The 21,036-nt window shown below is 36.0% G+C and overlaps 1 protein-coding gene across 2 annotated transcripts; it reads right to left on the bottom strand.

The window, feature by feature from the left end:
* On the bottom strand, positions 1–20,679 carry LOC121407737 (protein LSM14 homolog A-like). 2 transcript variants are annotated; one of them, XM_041598931.1, is made up of 8 exons: positions 20,445–20,679; positions 10,876–11,045; positions 10,174–10,348; positions 9,216–9,569; positions 8,013–8,192; positions 7,144–7,288; positions 6,137–6,470; positions 1–5,424 (listed from the first exon to the last, which is right to left on the bottom strand). In XM_041598931.1, the coding sequence occupies exons 1-8, from the start codon at positions 20,563–20,565 to the stop codon at positions 5,380–5,382; spliced, it is 1,524 nt and encodes a 507-aa protein (XP_041454865.1). In that variant the 5' UTR covers positions 20,566–20,679; the 3' UTR covers positions 1–5,379. The 2 variants fall into 2 exon arrangements, with proteins under 2 accessions (XP_041454865.1, XP_041454866.1); XM_041598932.1 differs by having other exon boundaries at positions 10,228–10,348.
* Between the last annotated feature and the right edge of the window lie 357 nt (positions 20,680–21,036).

Raw genomic sequence — 21,036 nt, 5'->3', positions numbered from 1 at the left:
TGATTTCTATTTTCTTTTATTTCACAAATACAACATAACATTATACAGTTATCTGTCACTGTACATTGCTCAACGGGCTTTCGTTGTGGCCATCCCAAATTCATGCCATTTCCACCTAGTTTCTCCTTAAAAAAGGCCATCACCTACATTTGAGTATCTCTTCATCATTTCATTTAGAATCTTCCTTGAAAATAAATTTCTTTGCAATCTTCATTTCATTTGCATTCAGTCATCAGCATGCTGAGGTCTCCCATAGGTTACAAGAACAGTTTCCACTTTTCTATCAAGTCCACAATTCTGCTGCTTACAACTTCTGAAATGCACATACATGCTGAATATTTATCTCACAAGATTTGAAAGTAATTGGATTAATCAGAACAGTTTTTCTTTCTTTTTTTCAAACAGCTTCTTCATTTAAAGATCCATCATCGCACAAAAAGTAAAGAGTTGAATTCAGTGCAATTTTCAAGTTTCAACTTTGAACCCAATTGAATGCAGCTGTTACACCGATATTGAAATAACTTTCAATGTACACATTCCAAAATACTTATCTTTGAAAAAAATGTCAAAATGAAGCAAGTGAAACAGGAAAAATATTTAGTTTTGTTTGAAACCATAGCATACAATGATTCCTATACCACAATCACATAACCCTTTTCACTGTGGGTATAATATGTTCACTTGACTTCTGAATATCATTCATTTTTGTGATGCAAATTCAATTAAAGTTAATTCATATAACTTTCTTGTCATATTTCAAACACAAAACATTTCCATCGAAATAAAAATTCTCTTTAAAACATATCCTCTCTGTACGTTCTTAGTACACTCTTTATTTTTAGCTTGCCTTGGCATCTTTGTTATTGTAAAAATTAATAAATACCAAGCCATGTGTTGAGCCTTACACATACTGCAGTAAAAGAATCATCAAATGATAATTTACAATTCGTAAAAATTTAAATCCGAGAACATCACTGATGATTCTGCCAGGTGAGATTTTCTCACTTTGGTCAGATCTTCAATTTTACGATTTCACCTTGAATATTTACCAATAACATCAGACGTAAAAATCAAGGAAACGTTCACATTCACTATCATCATGGTAAACTATACATCAACCACAAGTTGATGCCATTAAAGTAACCAAAATAACCTTAAAACACACCAGATGCCAGATTTTTTTAAGAAGACCAATCCTGCAGTAAAATCTGCTTACATCAACACTAGGAAGACATAGACTAATAACCAGTACAATCACTACAGTATTAATACAAAGAGATGCAGCAAACTTCTGCAGACGACACAATGTGATATCGATTCATTAGTCACTCAAAGTGGGGGAAAAATCAGTCGGTGAGAATAAATGGCCAGTCCGCTAAAATCTCAAACTCTGAAACAAGAATAATAACGTAGTGTATTAACCTTTGTGTACAGGGATGGTATCTGTAGCCTATAATCTAGGCAGAGGCTACAACTAAATATTTTTGCTGTTACACTTAATAGTGACTCATCTGATACACAAGACAACAAATACCCCCCTCTAATCATCGTCTTCTTATCAACAAATGTCTGGAAGCAGTTTTTTTTGTACAAAATCTGTATAAATCATAGTTGATAAACAGAAAACTAAAGCAAAATGAGAAAGTAGACCAAAAGCTTCAGTCTCTGTATTTGGGTTGTTCCGCTGAAGTGCATTGGCTCACTGAATGGGGATGATTGCAAAATGTCAGAAATTGTTAAATAAATCCCCAGAAACGACGGTTATTCCTGTCTAGGGCAGTGGTTGCTCCGCACCTACTATTTGAAGTCTCAGTGCATCAGACTATCAGATGAACTGCTTACTGTTAGTGTTTACAACACTAACAGTAATGATAAAGCTGCAGCCTTTGCCAACAGATGTCTATCAGAGAAGTTCATGCCTTGTGTAAAGAGGGATTATGTATGCATTGACTACACAAGCAAGATAATAAAACATCTTTCTAGATATGCCATGTGCATTTAAATGACATACTTTCTCAAGTTTCTCCATAATTTATTACTTCTTATATCACCCCATGAAGCGTTAGAAGCATTTCATCGCTGTGGACAATGGCAATAAATATATGTTATGTTTTATTGATATTACAAACACATTTCTAGTTTTGCATGACATACATGTAGACACACATAATAATCAATGATATTGTCACCTCATTAGCCTGAGAATGCAGTCTTCCCTATTAATCATCTGCCTGGTATTTCCACGAAAATGATGAGAAATTGACACATGTTCAAATCTATTGAAAAGATTAATTTGAAGCGCGATAATTATTTTTCACATTCCTGCACACAATAGCATAGAAACCAAATTGACAGTGCTAAATTTTATTGTTGAATTCTGACAATAAAATACTCTAGACAGCTGGCAGAGAAAACCAAGCAAACAGTATACTGCCATTTTTGTGATGTTACTTTTTTATACAATGCAACCGGGCCTCAAATATTAGTCTCTTTATTTCTTACCCATGGCATCATTTCAAACTCAAAATTGGAGGAGTTCAGTTTATATCAGTTGAGATACAATGTAGAACACGTAGTTCTGTAGTATATTTTAAGTTCTTTCAAAAGAAAGCCATATCATATAACCAGTTTGATATTGAAATTGACAACACTAACACACACTAAAAAAAAATCACCAGCAAAGTTTTTCAAACTTTTCGAAATTCACTTTTCTAAAGTTATATGAACAATTAAACATTAACCTCATTTCATCTGTTCCTATGGAAAACCACTTTTTCAACATCCCAGTATAGTGAGGTAATATAAATAGTTGAGGGTGAATGGAATATATAGCCTTTAGCGTCTATTCTAGTTCCATATTCTAAACAATGCTTTGACAACGGAAATACATTGATGCAAAGTGCATATTACATCTAATAGGGTAGAAAGTGCCATAAAGAACTGGTGCAAGAACAGGGATAATTGAAAGGAAAAGCAAAATACTAGCTGTAAGGGCTAATCTGGCCTCAGCATGGTAGGAAACGCCAAAAGGATTTATTCTTCCTTTGATCAAGGGAATCAAGAGATGTAAGGTATTTGTCAAGATTCTCAAAGGGTTAAGTTAAGTTCTGGTAAATTGATTTCCAAGCAATTTGGATGCTAATTTGGATGAAAGCAATTTGAATGCTAAATTCTTATGTAATAATCAGCATCTGACTTTCCCCAAAAGGTAAATGAAATTTCACACATATAAAATGACATGTACATGTAAGTAGAACCACAACTATTTACTTCTTGTCTTGTGTGAATTTTAATTACAATTCAAAGAGCAGTCCTGACAAATGAACAATATTGCTATGAAATTCCTTTTAAACGATGTAAAAAAAAATTATGAGAAAGCTCATAAATTCAACTTTTCTCAGAATTCAGAAACTCAACTTTTCCTTCAATTAAAAACAAAACTTCCAACATACATCGCCTTCTTCCTCTCTGTCCCCAACTACCACGTGTCATGTCTCTACTCTAATCAAATCCTGTGAAATCAGTAATTTGGACAATCTATCATCATTCAGGATAAGTATCTTATCATTTGCCTACTTCAAAAGTGTTAAAAACACAATATCGGGTTGACCAGGGGCCTGTGACACAAAGCTTAGCAGCAATCATAAAACATTTTTTATGATTGATTGCAATGACTAGAATATTCAATTAATTGTGAAAACCAAGCATATTATTAATCGCTAACCTTTGTGTTATGTGACCCAGGACCCACATTAAGGATGCAAGCGACATACACCTTCGCAACTACATCACTAAACCACAAGAACAAAGTCAAATGGGTTTAAAAAAAGGAGCAACGAAGCTAATAGCTGCATTACAATGTATTACGAAGGCTGAATGATAGAATACGTAGTTACACATGGTGCTACATGGTATAGATAGGCCGTTATGACATTTACCGTGCAGTGCTTTTCATGCAATTGTTGGTATGGAGTTTATGTCTCTGAGGTTCTTCTGAGAAGATCCTTCAGAAATTATTTCCTTCATATATACAACAGAGCCTTCGCTGGATGTTAAATTCTTTCTTTGCTAAAATTAAGTGACAAGAAATAAATAGTCCATGTATGCTTTGTCCACATAGCCAATATTTTTACATGAAAATGTGACCAATAGCATAATTGTCTTGAAACTTTTAACTTAATTGCAATCCATCGATTTGATATTTGAACAAAAAAGCCAACAAGGAAATAAATAAAAATAATTGAATTGTGCTTTTATTCCAAACATGCATTGAATACTGGAAGGGCGAGGGGGTGAATTGTACATTGAACAAATGTTAACATACAGTGTGTCCCAGAAAAAAGGAAACCTGGATTCCCATGTCTTTTTCTTCAAAGGAAAATAAATTATATTTCATTTACGTACTCATATGATTCAATTTTCCCACTTTATTTTGATACTTAACATGAGATAAACACTTCAATCATTAATGGGCAAGACGAGTTTGAAATTTTAAGGTCAAAACCAGGTTGCGCAGAAAAATGGGAATAGATTGGTTCGAGAAACAACGACCATGCTTATTCGACGATTGGCTCAATTAGCATTTCTTTTGTATTCTTTGCTAAGATACCCTTACTGATCCCTAGAATGAGAGTGGATTCAGATTCACATGGGAGTTTCTGTGCAAATCTTTTCTGATATACCTCAATGTTTATTGTTTATGACTTGCCACACGTGACGATTTGCTTAGCTGTTGGTTTCAAATTGTAGATGAGATGCCACTCTTGCCAGGAGTATCAAATTCATAGTAAAAAACATTTTTAATAATCTCTGAAAATGGGTTACTTTTTTTTGTGGGATACAATATTGTCGCTGCATTCAAGAATAACACTTGATCTCTGTAAATTATACTTCACAATGAACAAAAACTAATAAGTTTTTGACATCTTTCCAGCCTAAATCTTTACTTGACTTGATTGTTCCACAAGTGAAAGTTAAAGCATAATGATAAAAAAGGAATTCTTCCTTTCCAATCAAAGCACAAATCAACAGCTTGAATACAACAAAACTTTCTCTGAGAGACTATTCAGAAATTCCTCTTGTAATAATCATGTACATGTAGTAGGCAATTTATGGATAAACCTCCTTTATTGAACTGATCAATAAAATAATTCTACTACAATATTAAGAAATATATTTATCATCTGTTTTTTTTTCCCTTTGAGCCAGGCACTATATAGTTCCCATGAATTGATTAGCACTGTTGCTCCTGCCATGCATAGCTAGCTTCTATATCAAGCTCTTTCGGTGAAGCTCTGCTTATCCTTTTGGCCACAAATGTGAACAAAATTGTCCTTTGTACAAAAAAAATGCTCATTTGGCATTTGGTCTGCCTTTCTTCTATGATCCTTCTGCAACTTTAATATCTTCTTTCTGGCTGTTTTCCTGCAAAAAATAACAGAAATAAATGTGAACAAGTCTAGAGAAAAGGGGGCTTTTAGTTTGGTGCAACATAAAAAGATCTCTCATACACCAAATATAACAAAACGGAAGTCATAATGAACTTAATTTCGATTGAACCCTTTCAACTGCTGCATTACAGACAGCTCCTGGAATTTGAATGTAGTCTCAACTTTATGATAACAATAAATATGAGACTAAGTCTGAGGAAAAAAACACATGGATAAAACCTACCATACTGATGAAATTAATAATTACAAGACTATCAAAAGATGAATATGACGGACAGGATATTAACTGCTAGCACTTACTGATTTTTATCAACCACTTGTTCCCCCCTTTCCCCGCACTTCAATTAATTAACCCACTTTTGTTTCAAAATCATTATAAGAGTAATTTCTATAATTAGCATTTTCAGGTTAAAAGACTGGGGGTAGCAAACCAAAACAAAACTGACCTTAATGGAGAATATAATAATTCAAATTTTGTTATCCCAAACATAATTAGTGCATATCCCGTAATCTGAAATATGCATCTAAGTAGTATATCCATTCGGGAATGAATGCTTATGCTTCCGAATATTAAAATGCAAAATAATTCTTTGAAGTCAATGGAATAAAAGTTTACCACCACTCTATTAGGCAAACAGTATAATAATATTTTCAAAGAATTCTGTGGTTCATCTGCAAGCACTTACCGTAGTGCCTTTTCCGATCCCATCCTCTCTCCTACGATTATCGTCTCCACGGTCCCTACGCTGAGGTGCATCCCCTCGCCCCCAGTCCTGGTTGCGATTCCTCCTATTATTCCAGGCTGTACCGCCTCCTCCACCTCTTTGGTAGTTGTTACGGCCTCTGTATCCGCCACCGCTCCTGTTGTATCCACCCTGGTAGCTATTGTATCCACCTCTATTGTAACCACCCCGGTAGAATCCGCCTCTACCACGACCGCGTCCCCTGGAGAACGGCACTCCAAAAGTTTCCGTGTTCATCTTGTATTCTTCACGGCGGCTAGGACGAGTTCGATTTCCACTGCCAAAATAATTATGATAAAAATTTACGAGTTTACAAAGCCCTTACTATTCAATTCCTTGAAGCTATTTATTATACTTTTAGCTAATATGTTCTTTTTAACATCCCCTATTAAGTCAAACTTGCTTTCATTACAACCAGCTGCCCATACAGATCACCTGTCTAAAAGAATACTTATTTCTTTATTGTGGTATTGACAGACAGGTTCCAATTTATTTGTTTGAAAACTGTATTCAGTCCTTATGCAGAATACAGTGTTCTAAAATTCTCATAAAATAATAGCGGGGGGGTAGGTTTAGGAATTTCTTTTCAAATAAACAAAATATACAGATCTCAATTACTATTGGTGTGGAAACTTTTTAACACAATGTTTGATGATACACTTGGATAAATCATACTGGACCCAGTTGACCTATAACTTACTTGATCCTGATCACAGTAAATATATAGCTGTGCTTTTTTATTGTTTGGTGAGGCAAAGTACTGTATATCTATACCATGATTATTATTTGGCAATCTGAATAAATCCATTTTGCTGATTCAATTTTTTTTCTCCAAATTTCATGCTTCCTATTCAGTAAAGTATCATAAACTCTGATCAAATGATTGCTCTTTTGAATTGTATTGCTATGACAAGTACTTTCCATCACAAATCAAAGAAAAGAAGTCTTACTCTGGGTTATTTGATTCACATGAGATGCTGTCAAAAAAGGATTTCTCTGGTTCATAGAATGCCTTGTCATCTTGATTCTCACTGGTGGGTGTCTCACTCCCTGACCCTTCCTGTTCATGCTCACTTGACTTCTCATCCCCATTAACTGTAGAGAAGAAAATTGTATTTTTTTTATAAATATTTATTCATCAAGCAGTTTTACAATAAGCCAATCCACAGCTCATGATCAACTTTCCTCAAATGCCCTTTTCCATTTTTCATTACAATGAGCACTAACACTTTCAAATGAAGACATTGCATAAGCAACATTTATACATCCACTATTGTCAGAACTATGAACAAGTAGAGCGTATCAGTGATACTTGATTACCCATATGTCCACATTTCAAGAGCTAGATCCATAAACTTTCGAAGATATGCAATTCAACAAATATCCCCAACACAGCCAAGGTTCATTGACCTTGGTCATTGACCTTGGTCATGTGACCTGAAACTCAAGCAGGATTTTCACTGATGCTTGATTACTCTCATGTCCAGGTTTCAGGAACAAGGGGGGTGTTTCACAAAGATTTAAGCACGACTTAAAGTCGCACTTAAATGCCCGGTCGCATGCAGTATAAAAGGCGTGACCGCATTGGTCAGATCATGCCAAGAGGATGCGCACTACTGCGTATTGATCAATAAGAAAAGTGGCGCCTACTTTCTTGCTCTGCTATGCAGGCGAGACAAAAATCTCAGTAAAATGCTGAAAATTCCATCCAAATCAGGTGTGAAAAAAGAAAAAGTTGACAATAATTTGCATAATATCACATAGCAATTACCCGGTATATCTATCAATACTGAGCTCAAGATTTGTTGTAAACCCTTACCAATCTTCAGTTTGCTCTCAAATTCATCCTCAATAGCCTCCTTATCAAACTGGGCATTAGCTGTGTCAAAGTCAAAGTCTGTTCCAACCTTGATGGGATCTTTAGCCATCAATGGACGATGACCACGGCCACGTCCTCCTCGACCCCTCCTGTAAGGCTGCTGTTGCTGCTGTTGTTGGTCTGAAATAATAAAGATGCTTTTGTAAGCATAAAGCTCAATAAATCATAACAGTTGATCATGAAAGAGATTAAATATCAGCTTTGTTTTCTACCCAAACCCAAAGTTGGTGCCAACTTTCATTCATGAGCACTGGCCACAAACTTGGGAAGTATTTTGATCCACAATGAGTGTTCCCTGGTTTTTAGCCATAACATGTGGTTACCATGACAAAACAATTTCTAAGAGTGAAAAAAGTGTCTTGCCCTCTCCCCAAGTCCAGACCTATGAGTTTGCCAAATTTCATGAGAATTGGTTAGGTAAATGCTAGTTTTGGTAACGATATCAAAATGAGTTCGTACAGAATCCAATGAAATGACCACCAAAGTGTCTGTTTGTATAAATAAAACGCATGTGCCAAAGGATTCTGGAAGAAATTGTGTAATTGCTGAGAAATCGGAAATAAACACAGGATTCGGGTAGAGCGTCGGGCCTCGACGCTCAAAGAAATAATTATACATTGTCCCACGTGCGCTTATCTGTGTTGGGGATCTTCGGTGTGAACATTTTTCAGCGTAGATTTCAAGATTTCACTAAGTTCAGTTAATGTAACTGTACCAGATCTAGATCCTCGATGATATACTGACTTTTACAGACTTTCTCATGAAATCATTGTTTACTGCAACTACTGGAATTTCTCTTTAAAACTGAGAAAGTAGATTGTAACAGAAGATTTTTACCAAATTTTTGTCACAATACACTGTTACCATGGCAACACACTTTCCAACACATGCAAAAAATATATCTTGCATTTCATTACCCCAAGACAAATGTGTGCTCCAAATTTCATGAAAATTTGTTAACAATTGAGGAAGCAGTTCAAAGCACAAGATTTACAACGGACTGACCGACCAACCAAACGTGCGCCGATTCACATAGACCCCCCTTTGAACTTCACTTGGCGGAAGGAAAAATAAAAGAGAAAATAGTACTGAAACAACAGTGTCCTTATCCGATAGACAATTGATAAAGAACATGATTCTTACTATCTGGTCTGCGGCCTTGATCCCGAGGTCCTCTATCATTCCTTCTCCTGTTTCCATCTCGATCATGATCCCTGTTCTGATTGTCTCGGTAGCGATCCTGGTTATCCCTATTACGCCCCTCCTCTCTCACATCCCTGAAATCCCTGTTGTTGCCACCCCTGCGCTGTTCCTCACGGGATCCTCGTCTCCTCTGCGGCTGGGGCTCCTGATCACGATGGTCGTTCTTGTCGTGGTCTTTCCTCCCCTTACTGCTGCTCTCGTTCTTGTCCTTGTCGGGTGACTGCGGACCGGAAGCTTGGACTGCCTGCTCCATAGTGGGCGACTTGCGGTTGGGTGGAGGAGTCTGCCTGCCAACTTTGTATTAAAAAAAAAGTGTGTTCCATAAGAAAATTAAAACAGAATACTGATTAGAAATAACATCACTTTTATGTGAATCCTTGAACAGTTTCACCTAGTGCAAATTGAACTTCATCATATATGCCAGCCGTATAAAATGATGAATCTTACTGAAACAAAGCAATTAAAAGTACACTAAAAGTATACTGCTCATAATTTTAAAACTCTGATTTTTGTTTTTACCTTGCTATTTTGAACAAAAACAAATCTTACCAAATCTGATAAAATCTTACTGGATGGTGGGTATGCTTCATGTGTTAAAAAAGGAAACTTTTCAAAAATGAAGATAACCTATGACTGAATTCACCTTGATGGAAAAGCGAGTTGGTCAAAATAAATCATGCCAAAAGTTGCAATGTAAAGAGAAGTGTTCCTGGGCATAGAAATAACAGCAGAATGTTCAACACTACACTCCACACTTTACAACATGCATAGTTCCTTTCTCTCTCTCACTCTGTTTCCAACTGAATCAATCTAAAATGTTAATAGTTTAAAAAGATTCTCTGCTCTTGACCAGGTTTACACAAGATTAGATGGTTAGGTTCACTGGGCTTTGATTCACCTCCTATTTGAGGGCGCTGAACCTGGCCTGCTGCAAACTGATTTGGCATCATACCTCCGATAGCACCATATTGGTAGGGGAGCTGATTAAATGGAGCAAAGGGAGCTGGAGCCGACGCAAAGGTGTTGGGTGGCCGAAAGCTGGGGGTGGTGGTAGAGCTCACTGCGCCAGAGTGCTGTGAGAAATATAAGACAAAGAAACAGGCATTTAAATATTTTCAGATTTTGAGTTTTGGTACTTTGATATGGTTGGAAATATCAATATCCACCTATGGGCCAGGGGATAAATTTCTCGAGGCAATACTTCTTAACTGCCTTTTTTTTCTATCTGTGAAAGCTATAAACCAACTCCTTCAGTTAATATGGGTTGTATTCCAAGGGAACAGGGAATAATTTCTCTCACAAAAATTGATTGGCATTTTTGATAAGAAAAAAAAAATCCCCAACTATGTTCTGTACAGTCCTATGTAAAAAAAATATGCTACATAAAAATACTTTTTGGGTAGATTTGAAAAAGTGTGGAGCAAATTGCAATGTGATAGGAAAATTATTCCCGAGAATATTGACATGTACAAGTAGTCTGGCAACCATTAATACATCTATTGGTGAGATAATGGCCTAACCCCTATTTCATTTGCTGAAGCCTGAAACAGAAATTCATAAATATTGCATGTATTGATTTTTGATAATTCATTCAACTCACCTGCAGAATGGCTGGATCTTGGGCAATGGAGGTTGTCTGTGGAGGTTTAGGAGCTTCACACACCATCAGGTCTTTAATGTCAGAAGCCCTAAACACAATGTAGTCATACATCTCATCTCTCTGGGCGACGGGATGATCACATGGCCTGTCCTCTGTTCCAAAGGAACGTACTGCACAATTGGAGGAACAATGAAACAAGAATAAACAATTATAGGGGAAGGCGGGTTCCGCACAGCTCACGGCAGCGATTCAGGTTTTTCGCCAAATTTCGATAATTTTCCAACAATACTTGAGCAATCCGATCACGAGCCAAGACCATTGCATGTGCAAAAAACCTTAATCGCTGGCATGAGCTATGCGGAACTTGGCTGTTTGTGCTACACAGTCAATGGGCAACATTTTGATGTGTTAAGGTACATGTAAGTAGTCAAACAAAATTAAGGTGAAGAGTTCTTCTTGCAACAGCCACCCAAAATAATAAAAGATTGTCGAAACTTCATTCATTAACTTCCTGTCCTCTATCGTTTTTTTTTTTAGTGTTTCTTACATGTACCTTAGCTGGGACTCAAACTCGCGTCGTAACTGCAGTCAAGATTCTTCCCGCTATGCTAGCAAGAAGCACTGATAAATACCTGATGGGGTTTTCGAGTGATCGTAAGCTGAAAAGGTGGTAGTAAACTAAATGTATTTAATATGAATTTATCTTTATCCTTTCTTCCGTTACCCAGTCAAATGCAAAATTTAGGAGTAATCAAGGAGGGTGCAAAAGCGCACCCTTTCTCCATAATAAGCAGCGGTTGTTTGCTCCACCATTACCACTACCAGTAGAGGCGCCAAGCCTTAATTAACTGGGCACCGCATTTTTTCTCCTGGTTCGAAGGGTTTTGCGCCTGGTTCCTCCAACTGGTATGGTATGCCCGGGTGCCAGAAAAAAAATCACAAAATCCTGGTACACTATGAAAAAATTGCCCAGTTGACCCCACAATATAGGACGATAGACATTGCATATCGTTTGCGCTATTTTCCTACATACATGTATATACACACAGACCAGCGTCGGAATTACACGGGGGCGACGGGCGATTTCGCCCCCATGACAGCCCAAATCGCCCCTAAAAATTTTCAAAACCCAATGCTTTGGGGCGACTATTTATTTTAGAATCGCCCCAATAAAATACCATCGACAATGTAAAAAATACTTCACACAATTACGTTCTCCGGCGGCGGAGCAAGCGCATCTTTTATATCGCCTTTGCCAGCTTTAAGTTGAACGGTCGATGCAATATCCAAGCCTTCCACAACACCGGAAGCTTCGCGACTGTAAAAAAACGCGCAATGCAATATGGGATGCGGAGTACGCATAGTCTTTAGCAAAGGCTTTTTAGAATTGTTAACGCACTTGCCGCATGGCTTATGTATATGTACGAGTGCACGATTAGATTGCACAGCTGGTAACGAGACCACATGCATCTTACGGTATGTGTACTAGGCATGCACAGAATTGTAAGCGATCAGCTGGTGATTGTGACAGCTCTGCTTATCGACATCGTCGAGTCGGAGTGCGAGATGGATAAGCAGCGAAGTCATATCGTACATGTATAAATTTAAATATCTGGAAAGCTAAAATCAAGTAACTTTCAATTTACGATAAGCAGTTTCAAATTGCCAAGTGCGTCTTTTTTTCAATACCATGGTTTTTCCCAGGGTTGGCGGATTTAAATCACGTTGATTTAAATCGTGATTTAAATCGCGATTTAAATCACCATGATTTTTAAAAAAAAATCATTGATTTAAATCACTTCCATTGAAAAATGTACAAATCATGGACAAATTATTTGTTCAATGCAGTTTTAATTCTTCAAGTCAACTGAAAAACTTTGAATTAACTTTATATCAATAAAAGATCAACAAAGTCTTCATATCTACTTAAAACAAATTAATAAAATCAGGTTATTCCTTAAAAACTACAGATGTATGTTGTCAATAGGTACTCATTTTTTGTAAATTATGTCGAGTTTTTCTTCTGAAATTTTACATTCTTTGTCAGTTATTATTAGTCAATTTCTTTCTTAACATAAAGTTTTCACATAATCCAAAGACTTTTCAGAGAGCAGTTTGTAAAAAATATATACATGTATGATATGTAAAAGTCAATGAGAAAGGTTTGTTGGCAGTTTTCCAGTTTTGATCCTTCACCTACACATAACTACTTCTGTCATGTAAAATAAAAATAATCAACATATTTAACATGCCTCTTATTTCGTATTGTTACATTTATCATACGTTTGATGTTTTAAATAACATAATTATAAAAATCACATTAACATAATGTAGTACAGTCATAATTTGACTGTTGAGAAAAGCTTTCTCTTATAAACCTTTTAAGTCACTGCAGCCCATTTTATGTTCAGTGCTACAAATAATGGAATTTTTGTATCTGCATGTAATAATGGAAAGAGCTCTATAACAACAATTTGCAAAACTCAGAATAAACATTTAACACTGCATTTTAATGTTAAGATGCAGGTACTTCAGTTACAATCATTGGCAGTTGTAAGCTGTGTCTCATTTAAAATAAAATACTTCTTTTTGTAATACATATGTTGTAATTTAAGCAGTTTTGCAGTTTTTATCCTTTAAGGTAAAAGTAAGTAGATTTTTTTTCATACTTAATGGATCAAACAGATTTTTTTGTAGAGAATATGGGAATAAAAATTGTAGATTAATGTAAAAAAATCACAGTAACAGAATGTAGTATAGTCACCCTTTGACTAAGCTATCTCCTATATTGTTCTCCAAAACTGAGAGTTTTGCATCTATATCTGTAGCAAGAGAAGAGCTTTTTATCAAAAAGTTCCTAAACATATACAGTTGTAGTCTCTCTTTGACTATTGTAAAGCTGTGACTAATTGAAAAAAATCATTGATTTGAATTATTTCTCTTACAATATACATGAATACTAGTGATTGGCAAAGGGTTTGTTGGCAGTTTTGATAAGGGATTTTTTCTCTTGGATTTTTTAAATATTTGAATGAAAAATCCCAGAGGGGAATTTTCTCTACTCACTGGGAATTCCCTATGGAATATTCCTTCATAGGCCTATGTATGATAGAAGTAAGTTCAGATACATGATTCCTCAAATTTATTTTTAATTGTCCATTTTTACTGGATTTTAATTACAAAATATGTGGTTAAGAACAATATTAGGGGTGAAATGTATAACATCAATATTGATGTCATTGTAAGAGTAAGGGGGGGGGGGATAATTACCCTTTTTTTCGAAGGAACTTTTAAAAAAATCAAAAAAAATCTGATTTAAATCAAAAAAATCTGATTTAAATCAAATAAATCCGATTTTTTAATTTTTTTTAAAAAATCAAAAAAATCGCCAACCCTGGTTTTTCCATACTTCACCATGTGCAATATCTAATGCACACATTTCCTATTTGGGATATCACAATTCTGTGATATAGTAATTCGAATTGCTCAGGAAATAAATCCCTGTTCACAGCACATACGATGTGCGAGTCTTTCATCCTCACAGTCGCTGTCTTTGCTTGTCAAAACGGAGCCTTAATAATCCAAAATCACTTCGCTTATAGTTGTGAATTATAACTTTAATTTCTGTCTCGAAGAGGGTAAATATCAGACAATCATCAAACAAGGCTCAATATAAAAAAAAAAAGAAAACGCCGTGCACTTGAGTGTGGTACTTGCATGCTGTTAGCTAGCCAGTTTGAGCTCATGTTTTCTGCCAGAGCTCTGGGTAAGAATTCTATCAGTAATGGCCCAGGCCTCTACAAAAATTTTTTTCGTCACTTGCCCTGTTGGGCAAGTGATGAAAAAATTTGCTTGCCCGATAGAAAAAACTGCTTGCCCAATTTTTTAAATAATTTTTTCATTATGATGGCACTACTCTTATTTTTATTAAGGTATACTAAATAACAATTGAGAATCATGTCCAGTATAAAAGAACACACATTGAAAAGGATATTTTCAGCAACGTAGGCCTGAGTCTTAATGTTTATTTTGGAGAAAAAAAATCAATATTTTATGGCTATTTAAGGTTTTAAAAAACCCTTCAACAAAAGTTGCTAAAATTTCATATTTTGCATCTTTAAATCCATGAAATGGCTACCTGCGTAACATATTTCCTTAGAATTGCTTTCATTTACCGTAGTTGGAAACTATAAAGAAAGCCAGTGAAAAATGTTCAGCTCTTTATTGACTCAGAAAAAATTATTTTATCATCAAAAGTGGAGTGGCTAAAATTTCACATTTTGCATCTTTAAATCCATGAAATGGTCATTTATTTTCCATATTTCCTTGATTAAAAAAAAAAAAATTATTTGGAAACCATCAAGTCTTTTCTTCATCATTTTATGATGTTCCACTCGGTCAATAATTTTATCTACATGTTTTCACATGCTACTTTTTTTCTATTTTGAGGAATACCTGTTCACTTATTAATGAATTATTAGTAACATTGTTTAATATTGTATGATTTTTAAGTATTTTTTTTCACTATGCTTAGAATCTTGGGTGTGTGTGTGTGCATGTGTTTGTGTGGGTGTGACTGTGAGTTGAACTTTGATATAAATGAATTCAATATCTAATTTCTACTTCGCCTATTCCAGTACAATAACCTGTACTCGGCCATGTAATAAAGGCCCACATACCCTAACTTTTCCTGAAGTTCTTTGAAAACGCAGACTTCTACGAAAATTGCATTTCTCTATGGGGGAGTCTAAATTTGGTGAGAATGTATTCATTAATAACTTAAATATACATGACAATGAAGAAATCATCAAACTTTATTGGAAGTTTTGAATAATATACCCGAAATGTAAACTCTGTCTGAAACAGAAAATCACCATCATTGAGGCCTTTACTGAGCTAATTGTCCCCCAGAGCTCTGGCAGAGAGACAGAGCTCAGACTGGCTAGCTAGTATGCGCACGTGTGTGAGCCTCCCGCCGGCCTTGTAAAATAGATGGAGCTTTGTTTGATGATTTATTGTCTGATATTTACCTCATCCCCTCAAAAAGGGAAACAAATGAATTTTAAGTTATAATTAACAAATACGGCAAGTTATTTTGGATGTTAATAGGCCGTTTTGAAAAGCAAAGCCGAATGACATGACAACTCACCAATGCGAGGTTACTAGACTCTGTGATTTATTTCCTGTGTAATTCTAATTATTTTATCACAGAATTGTGATATCGGAAGGGGGAAAATGTGCATTAGAAATTGCACATGGTGGTAGTCATAATGGACCCCTATACTACATTCAACTGTTTCCCGGCCATTGCATTGATTTTTTTCATACCTGGTACCATGTATGGAAATACGTGGTACAGAAAAAATAACGCAATTTCGGAATTTGAAACTGCGCTCCTCGCTATTTTTTAAGGCTGATTCATGATTTTGAGTGTGGATTTTGGATGATTTATGGAAAAACGAGGTACGGTACAGAAAAAAAAGACGCAACAACCACTTGCCCGATCGGGCAATTGACTTTGAGAGGTGCTTGCCCGCACGTCATTTTCACTTGCCCTGGGCAAGCGGGCAAGCGGGTTTGTCGCGCCCTGTGGCCTACCGGTAAGTGATGGCGATTTTCTGTTTCAGATAGAGTTTAGATTTCATGTTAATTTTTGAAAACTATCAAAAAACTTTATTTCTTCATTGTGATTAATATTTAAGTTCTCAATGAATACATTTTCACCAAATTTAGACCCAGAATAAAAGGCATTTTCTGTGGAGATCTGTGTTTTCAAAATAACTTGTGAAAAACTTAAGGTACATGAACCTACAATACATGTACATAGCCTGTGGCTATGTGTTGGAATTTGAATAGACTGAGTAAGATATTGATTTCATTTCTTTAACATAATTTATATGCAATCCAAGTGCACCTCATAGTCACAATCACACACAAACACTCACCCAAACCCGTGATTCTAACCATAAAAAAAAACTTCATTTTTTTCTAAATTTATTATTTGATCTGAATTCTCTCTTTCTCCATCTCTCCTTTATATGTTTGTTTTATTCATTAATTTTATTTAGATATTTTTTTTTTGGGGGGGGTTCATGGTTCATTAAAGATGAAAAATAAATAAGCCCATGTGTGTTTGGTTGTAAAGGGGATGTGGAGTGAGGGTGTCAAAACACACTTAAACATTTAAATCTGATTTCTTAAATGTTTGAATAAGCCAATAAAGTCTTGGGGCCTCGATTGGCTCAAATCTGAAGTGTGTAAGGCTGAAGGCGACTCTGGTGGGATCACTGTTGATTATTGTAAGATATGTAGGGCATTCCCCCACCACCGGGAGCTAAAAAAAGTTCTGAGCTGTTAGGCGTCACAGTGATTCTCGTAATGTCAAAAGGTAATTGCTGATATGCGATAAAAAAAAGTAGCCCCATGAAATAGAAAATAGCCCCAAGATATTCAGTTGTAGCCCCAATGTTAAAAAAAGTAGCCCCTAAAAAAAAATTAATTTCTACCCTGACACAGACACACACAAAAATCAACACACAGCCTGCCACATACTGGTATATCGCGACTGTGCACTACGTAGCACCCCAGCTACAAAGTTTGGTTCTGTAACTTCTCCCAAAGAACTGTAGTTTCACATTTTACACCAATGAAATGCTCTTATTATTATGTCCATAATCCATATTTCCTTAAATAATGGTATAACTGTAATTTGTGAGTAATCAAAATAGAAATTACCACTCCTTTCTTGGCCCCAAACGATCGGGTTTCGAATGACATCACAGGGTGCTACATAACTTTTCAGAAGTGCTTACCAAGTCGGGCAAGTAAAATTTTAAATAGTTGGAATATACTTGCCCAAAAAGCTATTTCACTTGCCTGAAAAAATCCTTGAAAAAAAGTTTTACCGCTTCAAAAGAAAATTTTGCGGTTTTATAAACAATTGACCTTTTTCTCTCTTTTGACATGAACTGATCTTATCTACCTTGTTATTGCATTTCTTTTTCCAAAGTGATTTTATCTTGCCTGCCATGACCAAAATTAGGGTCAATATCATATCACATCGACCCTAATTTTGGTCATTCTATTGTGTGAATTTCGCTTCTACTGTGTGAATTTGCTTGCCCAATTCAGGCAAGTAGTTTTGGTCTTTACTTCATAACACTTGCCTGACTCTAACTTTGACTTGCCCCGGGCAATCGGGCAAGTGCTTATGTAGCACCCTGCATCATTTGCAACAACACACTAAAACACATTGGGGAGTACATTACAGTACCATATATGCATTTGGGAGTGGGGCTGTGTGCTGATAAAGTTGGTTTCATACGAAACTAGATCTAGGTATCAGTTTGAGCCAAAATGAAACATGATTTTTTTTTTCCTTTTTCTTCCCTTCCATCTTCCTTTCTTTCAATCAATTCTTCCATCAATCCTTTTTTATCTTTCTATTCTCTCTAACTTCCCTTCTTCATCCTTTCATTTTTCTTTCCTCAGTTGGATCCATCTATTCTTTCCTAGTTTCTTCCTCTCACTTTCCTTCTTCATATCTTCTTTCCCATTCATTAAATTTTCTTCCTTGTCTGTTTCTCCTTCCTTTCATCTATTCTTTCCCATTCCCTAATTCTTCTTTCCATCTGAGAATCTCTTTTCCTGCTTTCCTCCTTCCTTTATTTCTTTCCCTTCCATTTATTTTATTTTCTTGCTTTACTTGGACTTCCTTCCTTCCATCCTTTCCTTTTTTTGTTTCTGTCTTTGCCTGTTCTTCATTTATTTCTTTCTTTATTTTTTTGCTTGAGACTCTTTTTCCCATTCACTTTCATTCATCTCCCTTTTTATTTCATTCATTCTCATTATTTCCCCTTTCATCCCTTCTTCCATCCATCCATTCTTTCTTTCTTTTTTCTTATACTTCCATTCTCTCTACCGTTTTTCCTTTTGTTTCTTTCATTATCACTTTTTTCTCTTTTTCTTTCTTTCATTTTCTATCTTTATTTTCTTTATTCTGGTCATAGACAAAATTAAAATACAATCATTATCTTTGAATTAGAAAAAGATATAAAACATTCTCCTTCTCCATCTCAATACAAAAGCGACTGAAATGACTGAATTTTGGCCAGAAATTGTCATTATTGATAATAAAATCAAGGATGTTTGATGTTCTTAGAGATTACGGTGATCCATGTTTGATGTTGATAGAGAGCGGTCAACTTTTATTTGGATGCTGTGAAAATGAGATGTCCCCTCCCCTAGTTATGTTTTTTATATGTTTATACGCATTGTGATAAAGGACAGTGTTTTCAGTTTGAGGTTTTCAGTACCTAATTTTGAATATTCTATCCAAACAAAAAGTAAGATTTGTAAAAGGGAAGGGGGCCGCAAATGACCTAGCAGGTACTTTTGTTTTATCAGTTGCTAAGTACTCTTCACCTTCAATACCTTGTTCATTGAATAAAATCACTGTTCATCCAAGATATTAAAAATGTCTAAGAGCATGTATTATCTAGATATCTAAATTTGCTCCCGGTTCCACAATGTGGCGCCTGTTCATCCCCAAAATAAAGGGGACCAGGAGCCACTGGTCCAAAATTGGGATTGTCCCAGAAAACAAGGTCTATCCACATATTCCAAGACAAATCTAGTCTTGATATGATGAATTGAGATTGTCCTTGTTCTGGGGACAGCTTTTCTTCACGTCACTTACCCCTGTGCCACTGTGTCTGTGGACATGGACAGCAATTACAGGGATTGAGTGCTAAAAATAGATTCAGTGACCTGACTAACCTCAATCAATTCCCCCAGTTCACTGTCTATTTTTCATGACTTACCACCTTCCGATAATCTTCATGATAACCTAATATGTTTACATTTTCATTGCTTGACAAACGCACTCGATTTATGTCAACCGGCACTTGACATGAATGAACTTACCTAGATTTCTTGTGACTTTGTGTGGACAAAATTTGACTTTGAAAACTTGACAGTTAGAGTCACTGTAAACTGGGACCATCCCAATTTTCTGAATGGGCAATGGCACCTCTACTAAATTACGAGCCCAAGGCCAATTGCCGTGGCAAAAATGGCCGTCATCTGTCTATTGAACGGAGGGGATGCCACAGAGCCAGTCACGGCAGAGCGTATCTTTGACAAAAATAGACCTAGAATATTCTATGTATCGGTCTAATTGATTGATAGCTGCCAGTGTAAACCAGTGTTTTGCCACTGCAGTTGACAAGTTATGTGGCGGCAATACATTACAAATTATTGACAGACAATGTCACATCACATGATAACAATCAGTGACAATAATTTGTATTGACTATTGTACTGTAGATACCGTACCTGGCTCTAGACCTCGGCTCTAGGCCTATCTAAAGCTAAAAGTGGTAGTAAAACTAAAATCTTATCTATGTTATGCACAACTAAACACATCTACATAGAAGAGAGGTGACAGGTTTATGGACTTCAACCTTTTTTCGCGGCAAGGACAAGGTAAACAATGACAATGTATGCGTACATACGGTAGGCCCTACGTAATTTCATTCGGTCTTCGCTGAGCTGAATTGCCTACTCACCTTTCGAAAGAGTCACCGTCGAATCGGCAGTATCAACCGAGAATAAATGGCCTTCATACCGAATTCCAGCATTCGATACTAGGCTTATTTTACTCCCATAATATGACACTCCTCCACTCATCTTTCTAAATTATTATAAACTAATAAGGAGGAAGGATGCCTCCGGATTTTAGATAAACTTCGAAGCTCTTCGATGGTGTTGAGGATCACAGATCTGACGCGAAATAACCTTTGACATTTTCCTGCATCGACAATAGATGGCGCTGACGCTGGCCACTGATCAGTGACGCTGGCCTGCGCGAAATTTTAGCAGTAAAGATTTATAATGAAAATCAGGAAATGGTGCGAGATTGCAAAGCCAAAGGTATTTATTATATAAATAGTGTACAATCTATTGTACAATATACTGGATTATATGTACGACAAATATAAAATTATCCCGAGTGCAGGTTTATTTCACCGAGGCCGAAGGCCGAGGTGAAATAGGCTTGCACGAGGGATAATTTTATATTTGGAGTTCATATAGTCCAGTAATATTGTATGATAGAACGTTCACTATTTATTATAGTAAATAGATCCCTCAATCTAGGCC

Source organism: Lytechinus variegatus, chromosome 2, assembly GCF_018143015.1.
Source record: "Lytechinus variegatus isolate NC3 chromosome 2, Lvar_3.0, whole genome shotgun sequence".
NCBI lineage: Eukaryota > Metazoa > Echinodermata > Echinoidea > Temnopleuroida > Toxopneustidae > Lytechinus > Lytechinus variegatus.
Note: the sequence above shows the minus strand (reverse complement) of the source record. Positions and strands in the feature narration are given on the sequence as shown.